Genomic DNA, 24,219 nt, shown 5'->3' with positions numbered 1-24,219 from the left:
AGTTCGGTATCTTATTCTGAACAATCTAATATACATGTTTGGTAACACGTATATGCAGAACTTAAGTAACACAAAAGGCCATCACAGCTCATGGCTTCAGTTTCTTTTTGCCACTCCTCTCTGAACTTCTCATGAGGCAGTCAACAGTAGGGCACCAAGTCACTAAGTAGGGCAGCATGATTTTTATTTTAACAGTGGCATAACATGTATTATCCATTACCATCTCTCTGCTACTTAACCAGATCTAAACATTCTATAAAGTTTCTTTTTTCCTTCTTTTAATTGCTGCAATTAGACCTCCATCATACAGACTATTACACTCTGAGCTTGTCGTGGTGACCTTTTCCTTACAACAAATCTGCAGCTTAGCCTGTATTGAGTTTAGATTATGAGTATGCATCACCTTGCATATTTATACAAGTTAAAACCTATCTGTCACCACACTGCATGATCAACCAGTCTGACTAGATCTTTCTGAAAATATATTTTAAAAATGAAAATCCTACTTCTTTTTTTTTTCTCTAAATTGAAAAGTTGTGAAACCTACAAATTACACTTCAGATTACTAGAAAAACCCAGCTGGATGAGAAATTTTCTCATTTTCATGATCCACACCCTGTTCCTTAGAAATTCTTTTGATGTTCATTTGCAAAGACCTTGTTAAACATTTTAGCAAAAAGAAGTGTTTGTTGTCACAGTTCTTTTATGCCTGATTTATCACTAGTATATTACTTATATACAATAACCTTGCTGCTTACAGAGCTAGAGGCTCAACTGAAAATCCTCAATGGCTGGACTTGATCAACTTATAGCCATTTAAATACAAACTACTTCACTATGAGTTAAATACATTTTCTAGAAGGGAGTCATAAACCCGTAATTTCTGCAGTCATTTCTACAGCACAAATGTTGATGGGTGCAGATCTATCTTTGTCTGAGCTGTTAAACGCCCACCAAGTACTTTCTGTGATTTGTCCAAGGTCATGAAACAGGTACATAGCACAGACAACAACAGAAGCAAAATCTCCAGTGTTCCCTCTTTATATCCTGCCTTTCCCAAAGAGATGCTGAAAATGATTCATACACACAAGATGTAGCTGCTCCACATTTAGCAGTTAAGAAAAAGTGCTTTGTCAAAACTAGATCTTAGCATTAACAATATGCAATGCAGTTAAGCAAGGTCAATAGCAAGGTTGCATTAGTACCAAAAATGTTGCAGCATTTGAAGATTAAAATTATTGGTGAAGCCAATTTCAAGCAGAAGTAGTAGTAATTCTCAAAGCTAAAATACCTCTTGGAAAAGAATCAAGTTGTTAGCCCTTTATTTCATAGAATTATAGCTAGCAATATTTCACATTTCTGCATTCTGCCCTGCCAGCGTGCCTGGCACCTGGCCCAAGCCATAGTGCTCCAAGACCCTCACATGCATGTGTTCACTTGTTCTTTGGGGTCTTCCAGATCACTTTAAGCCAAAGAAATGTAGTATGTCTGTTTTCACAGGGACGCTCAAGAAAGTCTCAAACTCAATTAGTTAAACCACACTGAAGTCCTGTATTGTAACCCTTATTCAGAACTGAAGTGACCTTAAGTCAGTTCAACTCACTCACTGTGAAAGAATTACTTAAATTAATTCAGCTCAAGATTCCTGTAAAAAAGCTTTAAATCACTAAATGCATAGATGGTTTATGAAAGATCAGATCTCCAGAATTCACTCAGATGAGTGCAGTAACACTTCCAAACATGACATTGTTCACTTGAAGGTTCTATCACTGCCTACCACACATGAGAAACTTGCCCAAAGTTGAAAGGAGGGCCAGAGGGCTACTGATTCAGTCATCTGTCTGTAGTGAGCTGAACTGAATTAATTCCCCAGGCAGCAGCCGCTGGCGATTTCCATGTGAAATGATCCGTCTCATTATGAATTTCCAGAGGTGTCCTACTCCACCCTGTCTGAGCTGAGAAATGTATATTACTGTTTCCCCAAGTGGCTTTGCAGAAGTAGATCGTGTGAAATGGCACTGTAATTTTAATGTGCAAAACGTTGAGGGTGCTGTCTTCTCTGATTGCTACTTCAGCTATTTGTACAACACTTTTTATGGAGAAGGATGGCAAACCAAACTTACTAATCCCCTAGGGGATCTCTCAGAAAATGAAGGGACTCAAAGGATAGGAAAAACTGTAAAGGATTTTTCTCTCTCCAGCCCAAGCTTGCATAGCATTTTCATTAGTACCTCAGAGGCCCACAAACTCTTCAGCACGCAGGACTGAAGCTTTTGAAAGCAGAGCTGCAGTATTTTAAGAAATTATAACTCTTAGCTATCTGCTCTGTCCCTCCAGGCAGATGTTACTATGCTTGTAACAGACATAGCCTCATGTTACACAACTCAGCTCTGTACTTCAGTCTAGTAAGGTAATGGTTGATGAAGGTGGTTTGTTTTAACAATCTGGACTACAAATTGGTGCAGTTGATAACACATGCATTCACTTCTGCTGACTGCACCAATATCAGAGGCCAGCAAGCACAGTATGTAGGCAAGCCAATTACAGGCTCTGTGCCATTTACAAACTGCCATCTCACCAGTTTGGATTAAATGCAACGACGTAAGTTGCTGCAGAGATTTTTCTGAAATGTCTAAGCTTCTGAGACACTGGAGTATACCACAAGGCATCTAACTAATATTTAAAATCAGAGCCAGATTGCTTGCTGTGCCAGGAGCTTAAGTCAGCTCAGCAATTCTACTGCTCTACCTGCAGTAGATACAGAGGTAATGCAGAGCAGCTAGAGTGGTACTGCTGCAAAGTCTTTGTTATATAAAGTCTTCATTTTATAGAGGCTTCCTCTTTCTTCAGTCCTTCAGAGTAAGAGCTCTATTTTCCATCAGGAAATTGCATTAACGGTAGACAACTTTGTCCCTCCACACTGAGGCAAAGGGCAATCCATTGCCTACCTCCTATGCAAAGTACTTCACTCCCATTACTAAAAAACACACTTTGTGATTATGTCTGCACATGGTTTTTGATGCTCAAACGTAATTTTGTTTTGCATAGAGGGCGAGGTTGGCAGTGAATGACAGAAGTGGCTCTTGAAATGGTCCACTGTCTCCTGAGTAGATGCACTCCTCTACTTATGCGCCAGGAGATCAAGATATGAGTGCTGGAGAAATCATGCAAGATTTCTCTCTGCACACAAGATTTGTCTCTGCACACAAATTCCAACTACAAATTGTGCTAGAATGGGATAAAAATGGCTTAGTACAGCCAAGGCCACAACTGAACAAAATGAACACACGCTGGAGTTACTGTGCCTGTGAAACTGCTCCTCCACTTAAATTTTGAGCATGTTTTATCATCATTCCCGAATCAGAATCTGAAGAAAGAAAACTTTCAGCCCAGAGCAGTAATTTATTTTCATGTAGGCTTTTCAAGCAAGGAAATATCCAAAAGTTTGGGGGGGGGGGTACACTTATAAAACAGAAAAAAACAGCATTTCTATTTCATCTGTTGGATGAAACAGTGATTATCACAACATCTAACACTGGGCAGATCATAAAAGAGAAACTTTCTCAACTTACACTTCCAGGGAGATTTCAGCTAGCAGAACATAGGAATCAAATCAGAATTTGGCCAGAACACCTCTCTATTTTTAAAGAGGACCAAACAATCTTTACCAATTGTCTGTTTAACATATTGGCCATCCAATGGACTCCGGATGACAAAGCTGATTGGGTAACAGAAAATGAACAGGAGAAGAAAGCCTACACATTATGACATTTTTATGTCAGGAATATTTCGTACGATTCTAGATAAGAATGTTTCTGGCCTTCCTATATTATACTTGATATTTTTAAACTTTTATTATAGGCTGTAAAATATTACATTCTTATTCAAATCAAGCCCTTCTACTTTGCTGGCAAATGCAGTATTTAAATCTACACAAATCCTGTAAGAAAGGTTATGCTGCATGCTCCAGTTTGCAACAATGCGTGTTAGAACAACTTTGAGTACACATTTTTGAACTCTGATCCTGGACTTGCTTTTAAGACTGATGCAAGGTTGGGGCTACACTACACGAAAAGAAAATCAATTCCCATAAAGCTTCAAAGGACGATATTACTCACTGAAGAGTTCTAGTTCAGGCTCTTTGCTTTCATTTCAGCTCCATATGGCCAGTCTGTGCAGGTTCCAAGGTTGAATAGATGTCTTACCTTGGCTTCTAGCAGACATTTAGATCATACTTTAATTCTTACAAATTCAGCAACACATTGGAAACAGAAGCCTTGAATCTCTGAAATGCCTACAGTTACCCAGTGGCTGATTTACCTTTTCTCTCTCCGAACTTGAGTTTTTTCCCCTCATTTGAATTTTCTAAGCAGAGAACAATAAGAATAATCTGAAGGTAAGTAAGTTTAAAATGTAGAGTGCATGCCTGTTGTTGGTAGTGCAAACACAAAGCATTATCAAATCAGGGGTGATCTCTGGCATAACTCCCAGATAACTTTTATTGTGTTATTATCATGTAGACATAGTTATGTCTAACAGTCTTAAGATTGGCACTTTAGCATTTCATTCATGGATTTCTAAGACCTGGCAACAACCAGATTCTGTATGGATTAGTTACATCCATTAGTGATGCTACACAAATATTTTATGAGCAAAACCAGTGACAAAACTTTTCTGTATGTATTAGTGTCATTAATCTAAACATAAATCAAATCTCAAGCTAAATCTAACCACCTGCACAAAAAAACTATCATAAGCCCAGTGCGCAATCAATACCTGTGCTTCTGTACACTTTTGTGCAGAACGTTATTTTAAGAGATGGCAGGAAAAGCTAGAAAGTTCTATTGTATCTTCAGTCCGTGTATCTGTGAACATCCAGGCTAGTTTGTTCATGCAGTGCAATTTGCCTCATTGAGAAGTCCATTGAAAAGGCTTTCCAATACCAGCAGAATCTGTACCTGCAGCCTGATAAAATCCTTCTGTAAGAAGACGGTAATCTGCATGCTGCTTAAAGTGCATAAAGCACTAGTATGTATAATTCAAAGAAAGCCTTTAGTAATAATAAAGTACTGTTCTATGTAAAATATAGTTTTATCAATTCTCAAAATCATTTCCCCTAAAAAAAGCAAAAAAAAAAAAAAAAACCCTTAACTTTATAAAACCACACAGAGCTTAAAAACTCTCCAAAAACTAGTCTTTTATAAACTAAATGACTTGAATTCACAAGTTCCTTCAGTTTAGTTATTTTCCATAAAAACCACAATAACTATTCTGGAGCCTAAAACTACCTAGGGAACTTTTTTAAAGGTTAAGAGATAATTTTGAAAATATGATCTTTCTGAAGTATGTGGTTTTAATTAAACTTTCCAAATATATTTTGCTTGGCAGAGGAGAACATATGAACTACATTTCAGGTAGAAAAAGGGAGATGAAAAAAGAACCAAATTTTATGTTAAAAACAATTTCATGATACAAAAAGACTTCTTAGGAGTCGTACCAAAAAAATTTACAAGTCCAACTTGAAGAAAAACTGCACCAAATCACTGTATTCCCTTTTTTTTGGAGCTATTTTCCCTTGTCCTGTACATTTTCTTGGATCTCACATCACACTTCATTACAAAGAGTGCAAATAGCCATTTTCCCCCTTTTTCCATTCATTATAAAAATAGAAAACACATGATAACCGCTTACATTAGAAGAGCACCAGTACGACATGAGACAAAGCAAATAAGGAAGTAGGGGAAGTAGTGAACAAGATAAAAGTAGTCTAATTTTCCAACTTTTAAACCCTTACAAATTACTAAGAATGAAAGGTAGAGAAATAGAATGAGATGAAGAAAATTAAAATGAAGTCTGAATGTCTGGAAAGTTGCCAGAGAGATTTATTCAATTCTAAAACAACTTTAGTGATGGAATAGGAAATATATTTAAATAGCTAAAATGTCACTAAAAGTACCTTGCAGAAAGCAGTTCTTCATTGTAAGGGGATAGGCTTTATCTCCTTTCCCTCTACATGTTAATTACACAGACACCAATTTTGGACATCAGTGTGATTTTTTGACAGAAAAAAAAGATTTCAGAATTTCCTATTTCACTATAATTGCTGACAAACTGACTAGTAAGCCTCCTTTCCTTATGCTGGAGCAACACTCCATCCGCTGCTTTGAACTAACAATGGAAAATGAGAAAAATGTTTGGTCTAGGAGCTGTCTGTAGTCAGTAGAAAGACAGCCCTTGCCAAAGGAGGCTTCAGAGAGCCTTACTCTGGAGCTCCAAACTGCATTCTGAAGATCTTTTTTCACATCTGCTTGGCTAACCAGCTGGCTAAGCTCAAAGTCTAAAGATGAGTGCTGCAAGTTCTTTCCTCCACCTGTCAAATCTTTGTCAGTCACAATTCCACCGATTTAAGACTGCATCCGTCTATACAGAAAGGGTATTTAAACCACCGCTCATATTTTTTTTTCATCTGGATCATAAACCTGGATTACCTTGAAAAGCTCACGGAGTGAAACTTCGCTTAAACAAAAATCTACATGTATCACTTGGACATTTTGGGGTCTCAAAAAAAAATAGCCATTTGTTAAATGTCAAGTCTTGCTTTCATTGCCTCATTTGCATTTTCTATAGGAAATTTTAAATGTCTCAACTGCAAGGATAGCTGCATTCATGTACACCCACAAAAGGCCTTGTGTCTTCGTTTGCACTGAACTGGGCCTTTCTTAGTCTTACATGAAAGAACAATGCAATTCTCCTCCTCTTACTCAAAGAGGCTCAAGGTTATAAAAACTGTTAAGCGTTTTCTATGCTATCCTATTAGGAGAGATCAGTCGAGACAACTATGCAGACTATGCTTTGATTTACTGCCATTTACATTTCCAAACTGCAACCTTCTTCAATCTAACCATATCAAAATGTATGCAGAGTTCACTTCCAAATCTTTCCTAGACCAAGTGATAAGTAAACTAAAATTATTCAAATAGCCATTTGGGAGTTAGAATCACATAGAGTAAGCCATTGGACCTCAAATTCCTGTAACATAATTTGTTTGTTCTTCCACTAAGAGATAGCAACTCCCAAACTTTAAAATATCTCCATATAAATAAAACTGCTCATACAATTGTAATTTTTGAAAATTGTTTTGCTGTTCCATGTCAGGAATTTGCAGTGCTGTGCTTGTACACACTTATTCATATGCTTCTGCACATACTGCTGTCTTTTTTCTTTCTCTTGGAAGGGAAGAAAAATTTTTCCGTATACTATTCTTTATGTTTCTGTATTAACATGATACAAGCAAATATTTTAATGCTCGTACATTGACATATTCACCATCATCATTCATAAGCAATATCTGAACAGGAGGCTGTGGTATAGTCACAAGGACCAGTTTGGGTTTGCATGTCTCATCTCTGCATGTTCTCTCCTTAATGAACTGAAAAAAAATATGCCCCTTTAAGAAAGGAAGCAAGCAGCATCTAACTTAGGTTTATGGAACAGGTTCAATACATTACAAGGAAGCTAACTTCAGCTTCCATTTTTTCTCTCTTTAAATAAGTATATTTCTTTCCACTAGCTATAAAAGTCAAGGGAGTCTCATTCGGCAATTAATCTACTCTAAGTCTCAATAAGCAACTTAGCAATCAGTGTTATTCAGAAAGAAAATTTCCAAGGACCAATACAAACTGGACATTTGCTATAAGTAACTAACTTCTCTCTTTTTGCTGGTATCATGGATCTCTCACAGCCAACTGTGATCAAAACTCCCCTTTTTCTCCCATATTATTGTCTCAGATCTTGAATGCTTGCCTGTGGGTCAATTACAGGCAAGAGGAGGACAAAGATGCTAATGATGCACTGCCTCATGGAACGGACTCAAAAGGAACACTCTTGCATGAGAGCATTCTTGCATCTGGAACTAACTCTCCCCACTACTGCTAAAACACCCAGCAGTAGGAACAGTGCATTTTCTTCACCATAGGAAGCAAGGAAGTGGGCCAAAAGAAAGAAGCTAATAAAACTAGTGAATCTGGTAGGAAGGCTCATAAGGCCAACCAAATCCCAAGACCTCCAGGCCAGTTTCTAAATATAGCAGAATGATAAAAACCTCAGAGTCATTGGCATCTTGAGGACAATCTTGGATCACCAGAGGCTAAATCTACATCGACTATGCAGCATCCTCTCTGGAAGTTATACACTACCTGGGTACTGCCCCTGAGTCCTTAATCTCCTCAAAACCTTTTCTCAAAGCCTTCTGTAGAGAAACATCCATATTTTCTGACAGCCAAGGAAGAAAGTTGTATAAGCCCAAGTCTCCTTGCCTTCATAAACTCTCACCTTCTTTCACTGTGTGAGTACTGGTGTCAATACAGCAATGTGTTGAAACAGAAACCATTTAGGAGTATTACAAGACAGAAGGGGAGAGCAACTTACCTCCCATTCAGCTCAAATGATAAACTTAGCCCTATAAGTTACTACAAAAACCCTACGATTACCTTTGTTTAATCATCTCGAACAACTAGGGTTCTGAGCTACCTTTCTGGCTATCTGCTCTACAATATGCTCAGCCAACATGAGATGAAAAGTGAAAACCCTGTCTACTTACTGAAAGCAGTTTGGTCCAAAAACAGTGGCAAGATTGCAAAGATTCATCCTGTTCTCTACATGATGTTCAGCAACTTTTGTCAGGAACCGGCAGAGATACTTCAGCAGGCAATAATGAGCATCAGGCAATTCTTTAAGGAGTTCTTTCAAATTACTTTCCTTCAGCATGTCATTCCTAGAATCTAGGAAAAACAAGAGGAGAAAAAAAAAACAACATATATGTATGTTTTCTACATTGCTACCAGTGTACATACAGAGGCGAGCAAACAGGATCTAAAGTTTAGTTCTATTCTAAGATAAAGAATCCTCCAAGCACCTTAACTTTCCTCAGGGAAAGTGTACTTTTCTCCCAAGGCTCCCCTTAGCTATGTTTGTCAACATTTCATGCTCACCCTTATGTTGCAATGGCTTTTCCAGAGCTGAAGCAGCAGTGGTTACAGCTAACAGCCTTAAATCACATTCATTCCTTTCCAATATACTGCTACGTTTGTTGTAACTCCAGCTTTACCAGATCTCCTACTTCCTAGCTTCTTCCAGACGCTGACTTGCTTCCCTAGTCCTGTCTCATACGCTGTTTTTCAACTTCCCATCTCATGAAGATCTCCAGAAAGAATAAACAGTAATAACACATGGAGGCTTCTGAAATGCAGGTATTGCAATATAGTGCTCTAATGTCTTCTAAGAATGTCTTAGGAAGAGCTTTCCTCACTGTGACAACTGCATACCTGACTCCATACTAAACCTTTCACAAAAAGTGTTGCTTAAGGCAAAAGGGTTTTTGAGAGAAGCGTTACACACTATAGGGAGCTATAATTAGGCGTAAAGTTAGCATGTCAGTGTTATTTCCCTGTACAGTCTAAGGTTCATAGATCACAGTTTCTACTTAATTTTGTTCTGCTTTTGGAACACAGTTTAAAAAAACTTCAAAATTTTTTGCTTCTCTACTCCACCCCATTAAAAAAAGAAGAATTTTGGACCCATCAAAACATTCAAAACATTAAATTTTTTTAAATATATTTAAATAAAAAAAAAATCCAAGTTTTGCAGGAAAAAATCCTTCCCCTTTGCCAAAATAGGATGTCTTAAAGCTTGGAAGTATTTATTTCCTCTCTCTACTAGAATGAAAGCTCTCTAGAAAGCTCCTACCATCACCAAGCTTTGGGGGTTTTGTGTAACTAGGCTTTCAGATAGACTGCTGACATCAAAAGGTTTTCCTCGCTGCTCTCTTATAAGCAATATCTATCCACAGGACTGCAGCTGTGCATTTCTAGTTTTTTCTTTTCTTTTCTTTTCTTTTCCTTTTTTTTTTTTTTTTTAAGTTATCAGTTTTACAGTCTGATGGTTTTAACATTGCAAAACTGTTGTTGGGTAATCGCTTTTTCTCCATAGAGATTGACTTTAAACTTTAACAACAATTCTAGTGGTTTTGGAGAGATGTCTTTGCTCTACAAAGCCAAGGTGAGCTCACATTACATGCCGAGTCTCTATGTTCTCTGCAAGGGACTGCCCTATCCCAAAGTAGTTGCTGACTTAGTGTGAGAATACACAACTCCTCTACATACTTAGGGCAATAAGGAATTCTGTGGTTCAGAGGACATTATGATCCTATTTACCCAGCTTTCAGTCAAAAACCAAACCTTGCTCAGGCTTTAAGACTTTTTTTGTTTGTTTTTGATCTTTTTTTCTCTCCTGACTCCTTATCTGGGGTGGGGGGGGGGGAAGGTTTGGGGAGAAAAGAAAAAAAAAGTCAAAAACAAACTAAAAAAGAGGACACATCTGAAGCAGGTCAGCAACCAGCTACTGTGTCTACTGTAGATGCTGGTACCAGCATGCAGAGTAGAAGTACAGGCAGGGGGAAAACCATGTGCCTGCCCTCTGCATTAGGCACAAATACTTCGAAGAAAATGGCATTTTACATTTCCCCAAAATTTTGGCTTGGAAAAAAAACCCTGTGAATATAGTATGAGATATGTTTGAAGTAAGCTTCAAAAGTTTCACCTTCATTTCTTCTTTTCATTTCCTAGAAAACTTTCAGGGCTGGATTGCATAGTATTCTAGGGGTAGGGCCTCTGACAAGTGGTTAACCATGTAAATTAACAGCTTGGGTAGAAATATCTGGGAGTTACTTCTGAGAATTCAGTCATTAAATTGCAATGATTTCTGTTTTCCAATCAGACATTTTTGTGGCTAATAAAAAAGATTTATCCTGCATATAGTTTGGGAAGCAAGCAAGTTTTGTATGTGTGTGCTCCTTACTTCATACAATGTAACTTCCGGGATTTCAACTGAAGAATTCATTTTAATCTGTCTTTCTTGGTTCCACAGAGCTAATACAAATTCTTTCATGACAGCAGGCCAAAATTTAAATGCCAGTCAAACTACACAACCAAACATTTTAATTAATTAATTGTATCATTTTCTTCTACAGCCAAGTTACCTCCTCCGGAAGAAAGTAAAATATCCATTAAGCAGATAAGAAAGAGTACTTGCTTACTTATAGCAAGTATTTTTTTAAAGACAAGAGTTATACAGAAAAAGAATCATGATCTAACTTCTCTGAATCAGCTTGCTAACAGTGATAAATTTACTATTTTTTTGTCTGCAGCAAAGCTTTAGAACTCTTTCAGAAGGCTGTATTAAACTGAATAGCAATAAGGAATTTAATTGGATTTATATCTGAACTGATCAAAATGGACAGGACAGTGTGACTTGATTACTTATTACCTTTTCATGAAACTTGAAGTCAAAAACACAACCAATTTCCATAGAACCAGAACATTAAAATTCACCTCCTAACATACTGCTCTTTAGATAATGAAACGAACTAGCACATACTGTTCTTTAACATTAACTACTTGCAGTTACGATCCAGAAAGTTAAAGTCGTTATTTAGAAAAGAACACTTCTCTACCATCACCATCATCCCATCACCTAATTAGGGAAGGCCCTAGAGAACTATTGCTTCTCTGAGCCCCCCTCTGGGGCATTACGTTGTCAGGTACTTTTCATTTACTGAATGATATCTCAACAATTCAATATTAGCAAGATGCCAATAACATCCATGAGACATTCTGAACACTGGCTTGCACTCTGACTACAAACAAAGCTATTGGCCTCGTATCATCAGTTGTATTTAAGGAATTGGATGCCCCTGTTCATTATGCATGATCTATTATGTGGTGTGGATCACTATTGAAGACACTTATTGCTGGACACACTCAAATCTTTGTTCCTTACTCAGCATTATATCAATATTAGGTGTATTATGCCTTTATTTCTGGTACTTTTAAGAATAAAGTCAGATATCAAAATATAAGATCTTTAGAAATTACCCTTACTGAAGGGCCCACAATCACTGAATAACATGAAGTAGAAAACCCTATTTACTGAGCCCTAAAAATCACTGCCCTGCTAAAAGGGAAACAGAAAACACAGTTGTGTTCTCTCCCCCTTTTCCAGCTGAAAGGCAAGAGAATGAAGTCAAACCTTCCTCCAAACACAATTCTAAAACAAAACAAAAAACAAAACCCTCTCCCTCATTTCTGAATTTTCCAAGTGACACTCCTTTTCTACTGACTTCAGCTTTACTTTTACAATTAGTAATTACGATTCATAGGAAATTTAGAGGAAAGTAATGTGCATACAACATTCACAGAATCACAGAATGGTTGAGGTTGGAAGGGACCTCTGGAGATCACCTAGTCCAACACCTCAAGCAAGGTCACCTAGAGCACATTCACTGCACTCTGTACATTTGTCAGGGCAAATGTACCTTAGTATCCATGACCATATTACTTCAAGAAAAACAGCCTTCTAACTTACAATGGAGCATGAATACTTGAGTCATGACAACCAATTGCTTGGAGCATTTCTCATTCATCTGTCCACCCACTAGACAATTTTTCTATTTGATTAGAAGTCAACCACTGAGGATTACTCAGCTGGTACAGAGTATCAGAGACACCTTAGAACACCAGTGCTGCTGATGCCATTATAAAGACGAGTATCAAATGTATCAAAGCCCTAAGCTTACGTACATGCCAAATGTAGGGTACAAGCTGTTCTATGAAGTCAGGACTACCATGTCTAGTCTTACTTATTCAAGAACATGAAACAGGGTAGCACTAAGTTAAGCACATGCTTTAGTCTCTGCAGCATCTTGAGATGAGATAAACAAGCTTGTCAATGTAATGGAAGCACCAGAGTGCCAGATTTTCAAAGGCATTCTACTCCAATTCAGGAGCCTATATTTAAGCCAGTTTTCCAAATATGCTTGCATACTAACACACAGTATTTCATTCAGCACACTGAGCTCTTTTGAAAGTCTTGCCCAGTAAGGTAGAAAGGAGGAAAAGGGAATAACAGAAGAATGAAAGTTGAGGGAAAGGGAAAGCTGTTCTCAAGACAAAGTTTAAGCATTCACTTTTTTAGTTTGAACCCCTGACAGAAGTCACATTAGAGAGAGAGCACCCCAGCAGAAATCAGCAAAAGAAGCCCTGCTAGATGAATGACAAGGGCGGGCTTGAAACAGGAGATGAGACAGTGTGTTCTGGGCAGAGGAAGGGGGAAATTCTTTTAAAGAAAACAGGCAGCCTCAGGCCATGTCTAGACACCAGCTAGAGGATGGCAGAGCACAGAGCAACTGGCAGCAGGCCAAGGCAGGCAGCAAAAGCAGCATGGCATCTTAGAGCTGAGGTAGGGTCAGGCTATAGAGGGACAGGAGAAGTCAAGGAGATAACAGAAGAGGGCATGCACTTTCACAGTGAAAGAAAAAGATGAAAATTTTAATTAACTAGAAACAGCCACCACAGCAGTATAGGAGGCAGGTCTTCAGACAGATTTGCAAAGGTGTTTAGTCTCATTTAATTTCAGTATCCACTCAGAGAGCACAGCAAGAGGGACATACACAGTCTATTTTTATACATAATGGGTTTCTGACATGCTACAAACACGATCTAATTCCCCAGTTCAATCTCTTTTCATGCTACTCCTTCCCCCTATATAGCATGCTGTCTGAACATCACTAAGGGTATGGATGCCTGCAGAGAGGTGTGTGTATTTGTTTTGCTCATGTTTCAAATGGTCTGACCCCAAACAACTCCTGCCTGGAAGCACTGAAACTGTATTAGCATGATGCCATGCCTTAGCTAATTATCTCTGCTGTCAGGTGAGGAAGAGAGGCTCCAGTTCAGTGTCATGCTATCATGTCCACATAGCTTTCAGTTGCCTTCCATACTACCAGCTCAAAAGGGGAACAGAAGACCATGCATCTGTCTGTAGCTATCAGTGCACCCTAAGAAATTAATCTTCAGCGCATAGGCAGCAGGCTGTATGTTATAGTCACGACTGCACCCAGAGGGCTGCTGGAGGAATCAAAGCCTTTCTTTCACCCTCTACAGTCTATGGGAAGAGGACTTCAGTTCTCTGTCAGGTAGCGATCTGCTTAAGACATGACCCTGCCCCAGAGGAAAGGGTCCTGTGGAAAACAGAAGTTATTCTCCTAGTTTGGAACTACTCATGATAACACCAAAGTGACAATAAAAGTCAAAGGAAAAACTTAAAATCATGCCACAGTAGCCTGTAGAACCATAGACAATTACCCAATCTGATTTGCTGCACTGTTGCTATTATCATGGTAAAAAGTCCCATTTATTCATTTTCACAGCTACTGTTCAGGCTGAAGCTTGACCTCTAAAATCCTCCAACACAACCTATATTTTTGGTTCTGCCTGCCTATGTAACTCAAACAGCACCAGCTGCCAAGTGTTCCCTAAACTGACCTGTTGATCCAAAATGGAACTCCTCCACCCCCTTCCACCAACTCCCACCTCTCTCCTTCAAACTAGCTAGGCCATTCACTGGCACCTTGCAAAAACTTGCCAGCCACAGCAAGCTGCAAGAGGGAGGAATACATGAGACCAGACTCACATTTAGATCCTGTATACTCCGAAACGTAAACTTGCTAGGATGAAACAATGTCAAGAGGCCAAAGCGAACAGGCAGCATTGTGGGGGGAGGAGGGGAGAAGAGAGGGGAGAAAGAGATTTACATAAGGAAAAAGCTTTCTGTATGCTAAAAATAAAAAAAATACAATAACAACTTGTCTTGCTAAAAGCAAGTGACCTGTGAAAGGGGATAAGAGCTGTGCATACAGAGTTCCTTCCTGGTATGTACAAAGTCTTAGGAGGTAGTGATCATGATACAAAAGAAAGAATGAAAAGCCAGAAGGAATAAAACAACCTGTTTGAGCTTGTTTATGTGAACTGCTGATCACTTCCAACTAATGTTTCTTAGAGAAGTATCTTTCAGTCATACTGATCTGTGAGCAGGGCCCATGCTGCTAGAGCAGAGAGCTGTACTTATCCATGCAAGGTCCCTGTCACAGGACAGACTGTGATGGACACTTTTCCCCCCAGGACTCTGTACAGGGAGCAGTGTTTTGTTTGTCAAGTGCTTTGCAGAGAACAGCCAACAGAGAAGCCACAATCAGCACGTCCCTTGCCTGTGTTCACTACACACGTCTCTGATAAACATTATCTACTGAGGAAGGTCTCCCTCAACTCCCACTGTCACTACCTTTCTCTGAGGACAGAGTGAAAACACCAGAAAACACCAAAATGCCTTCAGGATATGCTCTGTGATGTTTTCTGGAACTAATTAGTCCAGCAGTTGTTCTGTCAGCAACACATCATTATTTGGGGAAAGAAAGCAGAGCTTGTTTCAGATTTTGTTGCATAGGATTGGGATAGTACACCAAGCCAGCTGAATGGACTTCATGAAGTACAAATGGATCAGGCTTTCTCTTTTTAATAAAAGGGGGGATTATTTTTGGGGTTGGTAATATACCCTAAGTTAAAAATTTACCTGTATCTGTAATCCTTAAAAAAAAAAAAAAAAAAAAAAAAATCTTTTCAGTCCAGCTATTTTTAACTAGAAGAATCGCTCCCCAACAATTAAAAAAAAAAAAAAAAAAAAAAAAAGCAGCAGCACTTTTGCTTTATTTTCAAACCAAGCTTTCAGTCTGTTGGTACCAATCCCCAAAAACTTTCCAAAGGAATTCTAATATAAACACAAAAACACCATTTCCCACGCAAAGGTTCAACAGAAGGGAACACAGCAGTTATAACAAAGCTTGTAATAGCCTTCACTGTGGACGTGCAGTGAAGTGACTCTAGATTCAAGGTTATTTTTTAATAACCTGTTGGCTCAAGAACAGCTTGACCTACTTTCTTTATAGTTTGCAAAAAACACTCAGGCACATTTGCTGTTAGGTACCATTTTGCAATAGACACCCTTGTGCATACTTTGATAAGTGAATAGATAATTCCTCTAATCCTGCACAGCTGGTTGATCATTTAACTGTAAACATAGGACCATCTACCACTCAAGCTAATCTGAGCTCTGTGAAAGCCATCAGTGCCTTTCAGAGCAAGTTATTTATGCTATATTGTCTAGGGCTTGGAAAAATAAAGAGACCTCTGGTTTTCTTCAAATGTTATTAAAAGCATCTCCTTTGCCATAGCAAACAATCTAGCATTTTTTAAACGTGATTTTTGTTTCCTAATTAAAATTGTAATGGGACTATAACTATAACTCATTGTGCAATATAAATAAATATAAAGGCACTTCAACACTCTCTCAGTTTTACTGTCTTTTACAGAATAAGGTTTTAAGCTATACTTCTGAAAAAAAAAAAGAAAAAGAAAAAGAAAGAAAGAAAGAAAGAGAAAAAACAGGAAAGCTTAGGTAAATCTGCTAGGTAAGGATACATAGCTCATGTCCATACAAAGCACCAGAGGAACTCTCCATTTCCTACAGCAAACAAATTAAGATTACCAGAAGTGAATGAAGCTTTCCAAGAACAAGCCAGCACTGCTCGTAAAGCACATAAGTACCTGCTGGTGCAAACACACCAACATGACCTTTGTGGGGAGAGGGACATAGAACAGGGAAGGTGGGACTTAATGTTTTAAGTGTTTGGGGTTTTTTTTGTTTTTGTTTTTGACTTAAGAGAAAGAATAGAGTTTGCTAAATATAGCTCATGAGTCCGATCTGATGAAATAAAGAAAAAAAGAGAAAGCACAGCCAGGATTAGAAAAAAAGGACTTTCTGGAAAAATGGTACCTTCCTACTCAACACTTCTACTGCCCTTTTCCTGGACCTCAAACAACCTTCACAACAAGAAAGTGATTTTTACACAACCCATATAAGGCCTTGTTACAGCTACAATGCGTACACTCAAGGAAGGCACAGAATGCTTTTCCAGTGCACCTTCAAGAGAAAGTACAGCCCCAAACAGGAAACAATGAAGAGATACTCAGGGCTGTGTTCTCCCTCCTTAAGGTAACAGCTAAATTTCCCCTTCCCTGTAGGCAAGAAAAATGCCAGAAAGTAAAAAGAACAAGAGTGTAAGAACTTTGCATACGATCCACTGGGGATGTGTGTCACACTGCACGTTCCTCCTCTGAGTGCATCACATTTGCCTGCTTTACAGTGAAGACGACATCATTTACTCACTCACTCTGCCTCTTCTTAGAGGAACAGTCAGAAGAGGCATCAACCTCCAGCAGCAAGAGAAAAGAGCTGCCACTAAACATTAAGTTTGAGGAATAGGGGCAATCATCACTCATTCTGCATAACAATAGCTGGACTAGACAACAAATCATTTGACAGATAGTTGTGCAAATCTCAGTTGCTCAACTTTCTAGACAAGAAGCAATGTTATTTCTTAAGGAGATTCTTCTCTTGAGAGGGTGAAAGCTTGGGGGAAGTTGTGTTCTATGACTGGGAATAAAAGGAAAAAACTCTGCCGTTACTTGCAAAATGTCTCATTTCAATGGGCAATCACTTGACACTAAATGGACATTTAGACAAACACATGCTTTGGGCCCAAAGTGTCTTCAATTAGAGTTATTATAACAGCTGATAACTGTTATAAATTTATATATAAATATATTAATAAAATATAAAATATAAATATATAAAACAGTACATATTCTCATAATAGTGGACTTATGCCCACTATTATAGTGGATCCGCTAGAATGAAATTAGCGGAAGCTGCCCTAGCAAAACAGAAGCAAATCTCTGTCTAAAAAGAATGCAGTTATAGTCTACAAAGCTTGCTCAAAGAAAACAACTGATCATTTCAGCTTGTATTTGGCAGATAACTAGATCAGAAAAACCTATACAGTCCAGATTTTACCAAACACAAAAATAAAAATTTCTATCTCTTGTAACACCATTGTGATTTCTACCAAGATTGTCAGAATCGCACATCTGTGAGCATTCTCAGAGCACATGAGGGCTAATGTTAAAGGAAGTGGAGAACAACACAAGTAAAGAACAGTACTTCCTATGACTCAATTAAGAGTTGTGCTCTCTCTGCATATAATTCTCCAGAAAAAGTACAAAGAAGGATGGAGATCTTTACCTCTTACTTACCCTGGTAAAGCTGAATGAACCTGGGATGTAAGGCAGAGGTGATAATCCCATCTGGCAACTCTCTCAAAAATAATTTCAGCAGACTGGCTGCTGAGTATACATCACCATCTTTAACAAGTTCCACCTCTTCTCCACGCTCATATTGCAGTCGCAACTGTTCCACCATTTTTGTGCTGCCGTTTACCCTGAAAAGGCCTTCCTGGCTCATACCTGTAATTATATAAGAGATTGCTCTTGACTAATACATCCCAGTGATACGATGAAACTGATATTCTAGTGAGTGTTATACACATTCGTGTATTATTAATAAAACAGAGGACATTAATAATACAACACAGTTAAAAGAACAAAAACCTATTTTTCCCCAGACATTTGATCATGTAAGTGGATTATAATAATTAACAGATATTAATGATCAGATCCTGAGATGTATGATACCCTGTAAGAATCTAGAAAACTCAGCGAGATTGCTGTAACCTACAAAATATCTAGCATCATGCAGAAATCAGTATTTTGCATGGTCACATTTCAACATAAGAGGATCCAGATTCCACAGAACAGTTGCACAGTTTCACCTTTGTAAGCAGTCTCATTACCTTCAGCGGGACTCTGTCAAAGAGAAACACTATTCACATCTTAGCTTCCTACCTATGACCTTCACAAAGCAGAAACATTTGAATACACAGTGACTGCAGCAGTAACTCTAATTTGCAACTTCACTGTTTCTATAACCAACAGTTGCAGAAATTCTCAATGACCAAAAAATGCATTTTTTGGACAGCATTAAGTCCGTAGTGTTTCACAATGAAAAAGAAAAGACATCAATCACTTCAGGCCAGACACCCCACACCCAGTGAAGGAGATGCAGTAAGACAGATTTCCACTGAAGGAAGACAGATGAATCACACTGTATAAGCCTCGCTTTCCAGGCATGTGATGAGATTCATAAGCTTCAGGAGAACAACTACATAAGGCTGAAGTCAATAAATTGAAACCTTCTAAAACCCTTTCCTAACAAGAAAATTTGCATTTTTTAATACCATATCCATAGAGTTGCTTATTCTTCTTTAGAATCATAATATTAAGAAAGTCAAAGTGTACAATGCATGGTTTTCATTAGATCACAGTGAATGTCACTAAATAGCAGTTTGGCAAAACATTTCTGGTCCAAGAAATCAATATTGAAGCAGCAGAGTTTGTAGGAAAAATAGTATCTTTTACTGGACTAGACAAACTGATACAGCTGCAGGAAAAATGGACAAACTTTCAAGATACTGCTTATAGATCTTTGCTTGTTTGTGTTCTTGCTCTCTCACAAGAGAATCATTCATATGTGACATGCTGTACTGCCATCTGTGGGGTGATAAAAACCACTGCATCTCAGTAATGATTTTCATTCATGCAGCACGAGTTGGGCAAAGAACATATTCCTCATATAGATAAAATTTGCTTGACCTTCCCCCAACAATCACTTATGGAAATAAGAGGGACTAGAAAATACTAGAAAAAGTAATGGGATATTACTAAATTCAGTAGAGGAAAATTTGACTTCAGCAATACATTAGAAAAGTTGGCAGCTTCACAGAAACTTAGTTCAAGGATGTAGCTGACCAATAGTCAGCTCACATTTTTCAAATAGTCAGTTCGCCAGGAGCAAGAAGTGAGGCTCTGAAATGGTCTGTGTTAAAAAAAAAAAAAAAAAAAAAAAAAAAAAAAAAAAAAAAAGCCTTCAAGGTCTGTTAATGCATCTTTGTGGAACAGGAATTGTCAACCACTACCAAAAAAACAGTAATCATGTTTGGCAGGAAACTGTGCCTCCTCCTGGTGAAGTTAACTGGGAAAATATTAATTCAGAGAATAAACCCTAGGCAAGCAAAGAATGTCTGTTTCAAGATCTCATGTAAGATGGTATCTTTGAGATCTTGCTTGCACTTTTGAAAAAAGATGGATTACATCTTTATCAGAGCTGGATAATCACCTTGGCATTTACAAGTCCAGTTAATCTTGCAGGAAAGCAGAAGACTTAATTTGTTTAGTTCCTATTTGCAAAATGGTCGCTTGAGATTCAGATCATTTTAGGGAACATTTCAAACTGTGGGCTGTGCACAATCAGGAGTGCTTGCCAGTTTCTGGTTTTGATTAAAGTTTAACAATGCATATTTTTCTCCCCATCCTTACTCTTTTATTGTTCTAGTAGAGACCACTCTGAAAGTGAGTTTAAGTAAATCAAAGATGCTCTTGCTGTGGAGCAAGTGGTCACACAAGGACTGATAAAGGAAAAGGCAGGACCATGTTTTGAATTTGCACTGTACCTTAATCCAAACTAACTTTCAAGCCATGCTTGCATTTAGCACCTTCTATGGTCTGACAAGACACATATGTGGAATCTAAGACTCCGCAATTGGATTATCATTACTGAGTAGCCAGAAGAAAAATCTAAGGGTAGAAACAGATGCAGCTTCTTAAGAAGAAATTACCTCCTCAAAATCTTTTCCATAGCTCAACAACTGCTACAGTGTATATTTGCACACCAACAGTGCTCTAAATTTCTTCAAAATGATGCATTTCATCAAAAGGGTCTAAAGCTTACTAAATGAATGCAAAAAAAAAAAAAAGAGCTAAGAATTGGAGACCTACCTCCTAGAACTGAATCTTACCAAAAACCTGTAAAAACATGCATTCCTAACACAGATGGCATGTGTGTACACAAGAGTATCTCCTTAGAGATATTTATACCTCCTGATCATCAGAAACTGTTCAATGTTTTGCAAATAGAATTTGACAAAGTTACACAAAATATACATTCCATATGCTAACTGAACAGCTTATTTCATAGAATAGAATAGAATGAAATGTGCTGCTTTATAACACAGTGCTTACCCTTACAAACATCCTATTACATGATAACTTCAGCATCAAGGCAGGAAAAAAAAAAAAAGAAAAAAGAAACAAACCACATACAACATTCTCTGCATGTGGCTAGTGCTGTAACTTTATTCAACCTCTGTTTCACAAATAAGCTAGGATCTCTCCCTCTGAAGAGCTTTACATAAACAGTACTACTAAGTAAAAATGACCACATTAAGCTTACCGTGCTGGGTTAGGTACTCGACTATATTCCACACAACAATTGGGATGCCGTTCTTGCTCAGTCCCTGCTGCTGGAGTTCCAGAAGACTCACACCAAACACTTTTGGACAGGTTGCTTCCCTCTGCTTGGTCAGTGGAAGTGCAGCTATCTTTTTCATATCTTCTTTCAATCTCACAGCCGATTTGCTTTGCTTAAAGGAGCATATGAAAAAAGTGGAATTAGATATTTATGATAGGAGCATATCCATCAAAACTGGCTTTTATACTTTAGAATAAGGTTTTGGTCTTACTTCTTTCTAGTCTACGGGAAAATCTCTGTGAAACAGGAAAATATAAATGAGCAGAGCAAAAACTACAAGAGTAACAAAAAGGAAAAGAATGTAAACAGTACTCTGTCTAGAGTTCAGACAAACAGACATACTGCTATATGCAAGCAGCAGCAGTAGAGTAACCAGTAACTGGAGTTCGCAACAGACTATACTCAATTCACATGAGTTACAAAAGCAACTAGACAAATACATAGCAGAAAAATACAGAACACCACCTTCAGCTCAGGACATCCCTCAGATGCCTATTACTGTCTGAAAGAGCAGTTTGAGGAAGGCTCATTACATATTTTAAATACTATTTCCTAGTGATTCATTTTGGCCACTGTTAGGTGAGATGGTCTTATGTGGATGATTTGATGTTACAGTCAGTATCAGCTAAGTCTGAAACTTAGTTACATAGATGTTATAATTTACTCTCTTTCTAACCTTACATAACAAAGGAAAAGGAAAATCCACACCACAGTAAAATGAAACACATTCATCCCATAACTTCTCCTTACAGTAAAACATCCAAATGTAGACAATCTCACAAGTTTTGATTTGTAGTGATAGAGAGCACATGACAACATACTCAGTAAAACCCAAGGAAATAACATCAAATGATTAATTTCTCAAAGCACAAATCTATATCTACATATAGTATGGTGTGTTTGGGAAGACAAGTCAAGATAGAGCAGTAGCATAATCCACCATAATCCTGATGTTCATACACACCTAAGCATTTCACTAATACAGATACACAGAAGATAATCCAGTAAACCTCATTCAAGAGTTTTTTGGTTGATGAGTTCCCCCATTTTTCTAGCACAACACTGACAGAATCAAGGGCCACTGATAACCATGTTCTTCAACCTACTCTGCAAGTATCACACTTGTGGGCTTCTTAAACATCAGCTGATTCCTGCAGTATTTTATTAACAAACAGGTAGTGGGAACCTTACTGTAAGTAACAATATTCTCTACTCATAACACACGGAAGTCCTTTGATTCTTGCCTAGATTTTCAGCACTTGACTGTATACAGACAGATTTTAGCAAGGTGCACACCTTTTCTGTTATTTTAAACAAACACTTGAAATTGCTTCATTTGCAAGATGTTGCTTACAAACCAGAACAAGAATACCATCTGCCTTGGTGCTGCTATTAAGCCTGACTGTCCTTCTTTCAGATATAAAGCAAAGAATTGGCAGTTCATTTCACTTACTCTGTTGCATCTTTCCCACTAAATACAACTACTTGAAGGACATGTATGTTCTACAGTCCTACATCCTAAGCAACACTTATCTGACCTTTATGAATAATGTTGTTTGTACAAATGTTGTAAATACGTTTTATTATTTGTGAAACAGCAGTGTGATACGTTACCAAAAACAGCATTATAGTAAGTATCTTATAAATATTTATGATAAACAGTAACTGAAGTCAGTGTTTGAACTCAAATTTTACTTATTAAAATATTGTTTCAAAGAAATATCCCTATTCAGGATTAAATGAATAATATGTGGTTTTTGCTTCAGGCAGCTACCTGTCAAGACAAAAGTCAGGTAGTATTGGCTAAAGTCAAAGTACAGCAAATATTCTTTAAGCAGTTTCTGAACAGTCCTGATGCCCAGACAACTTTTCTAACTAAGGTCTGAAATTAGGTTTGCAATGTTGCCAGGTTGTAGGTTTCCAGGACATTTCCAATCTAGTATTCAAAAAAAAAAAAAAAAAAAAAAAAAAAAATCACTGAATTATATGGAGAATTATCCCATATCCTGTCATTTCACAGGAATAGAAAGTTGCCAAACTTGTTTCAGAAACTAGAAATGGTACTTTAACTAGAAACAAAAGTTTATGCATAGTTATCTAAAATGCACCTCTGACCAAAATGAGATCATCCCCTCAAGATAGCTCTAAAACAAAGAGTAGAGTTTATATGATCTTATATAGAAGGTATTATTGGAATAGCTTCTGATAACCAAGACTTAGAAAAGTAACTTCATTATCTCTGAATGACCAGCCATAAAGAGCAAAAAACAGCAGCACTGGGAGTTGTAAAAATAAATAAATAAATGCTGCAGAAATATGCATAGCACCCATCTACGGCACTATGTACCACCAGCTAAGAAAAGCCCCCCATTGCCTTTCTGAACTTCGCCTTTCCTAAACACTTCCTCAAGATGGCAAGGGCTGATATGAGCGAAAGAAAACGCTTAGATGAAGAAAAATAGGAGATGGCAGAGTCGAGGAGAACCCAAAGAAAAAGAAAGAAAGAAAGAAAAGCCCCACGCAGCCTGCCCCGGCGGGAAGAAGGCAGCGGCCAGCTACCCGCCCTGCACGCAGGCACGCCGCCGCGCCGGGGCAGCCGCGCCCGGGTAGCCGGCAGTCGCTCCTCTCCCTTCCCTTCCCCTCCCCTCCCCGCCCCCGCCGCGCCGCCCGCAGGCCCCACCGCGGCCCCTACTCACGCGGACGGCCAGCGCCCCGGCCCCCATGCTCGCCGCGCCGCGGACGCCCGCCTCCGCCGGGCGAGGACCCCCCCGCGAGAAGCCTGGCCCGCCCCCGGGAGCGAGGCCTGCCCCCGGGAGCCGCCTGCCTCCCCTCCGCGGCCGGCGGCGCGGCCCGCGCGAGAAGCCTGCGGGCGAGCGGCTGTGCGAGGCGAGGCGGGCTTCGCGCCGTGCCCGCGCCCCCCGCAGCTGCGCCCGGGGCAGCCGGGAAGAGCAGCCCTTCCACTTCTTAAACTTCCAGCAACTGAGAAACTGAGCCCCTACTAGGAAGTTG

General features: G+C 38.7%; 1 protein-coding gene across 6 annotated transcripts in view; it reads right to left on the bottom strand.

The window, feature by feature from the left end:
* The window catches only part of FAM13A (family with sequence similarity 13 member A), a 134,326-nt gene extending 110,390 nt beyond the window's left edge, over positions 1 to 23,936 (bottom strand). For 4 of the 6 annotated variants that reach the window (XM_062574215.1, XM_062574214.1, XM_062574216.1 and 1 more), the window contains exons 1-4: positions 23,907 to 23,933; positions 21,133 to 21,322; positions 18,042 to 18,251; positions 8,600 to 8,780 (exon numbers count right to left, since the gene is read on the bottom strand). In XM_062574215.1, coding sequence (XP_062430199.1) covers positions 8,600 to 8,780; positions 18,042 to 18,251; positions 21,133 to 21,322; positions 23,907 to 23,933 — 608 coding nt within the window. Of the gene's footprint in view, positions 1 to 4,776; positions 4,790 to 8,599; positions 8,781 to 18,041; positions 18,252 to 21,132; positions 21,323 to 23,906 lie in introns of those variants that run through there. The other 2 variants (XM_062574218.1, XM_062574219.1) reach the window with 2 other exon arrangements.
* Positions 23,937 to 24,219: the final 283 nt, after the last annotated feature.

The sequence above is a fragment of the Rhea pennata genome, chromosome 4 (assembly GCF_028389875.1).
Source record: "Rhea pennata isolate bPtePen1 chromosome 4, bPtePen1.pri, whole genome shotgun sequence".
NCBI classification, from domain to species: Eukaryota; Metazoa; Chordata; class Aves; order Rheiformes; family Rheidae; genus Rhea; species Rhea pennata.
This window is presented reverse-complemented; position numbering and strand designations above follow the sequence as displayed.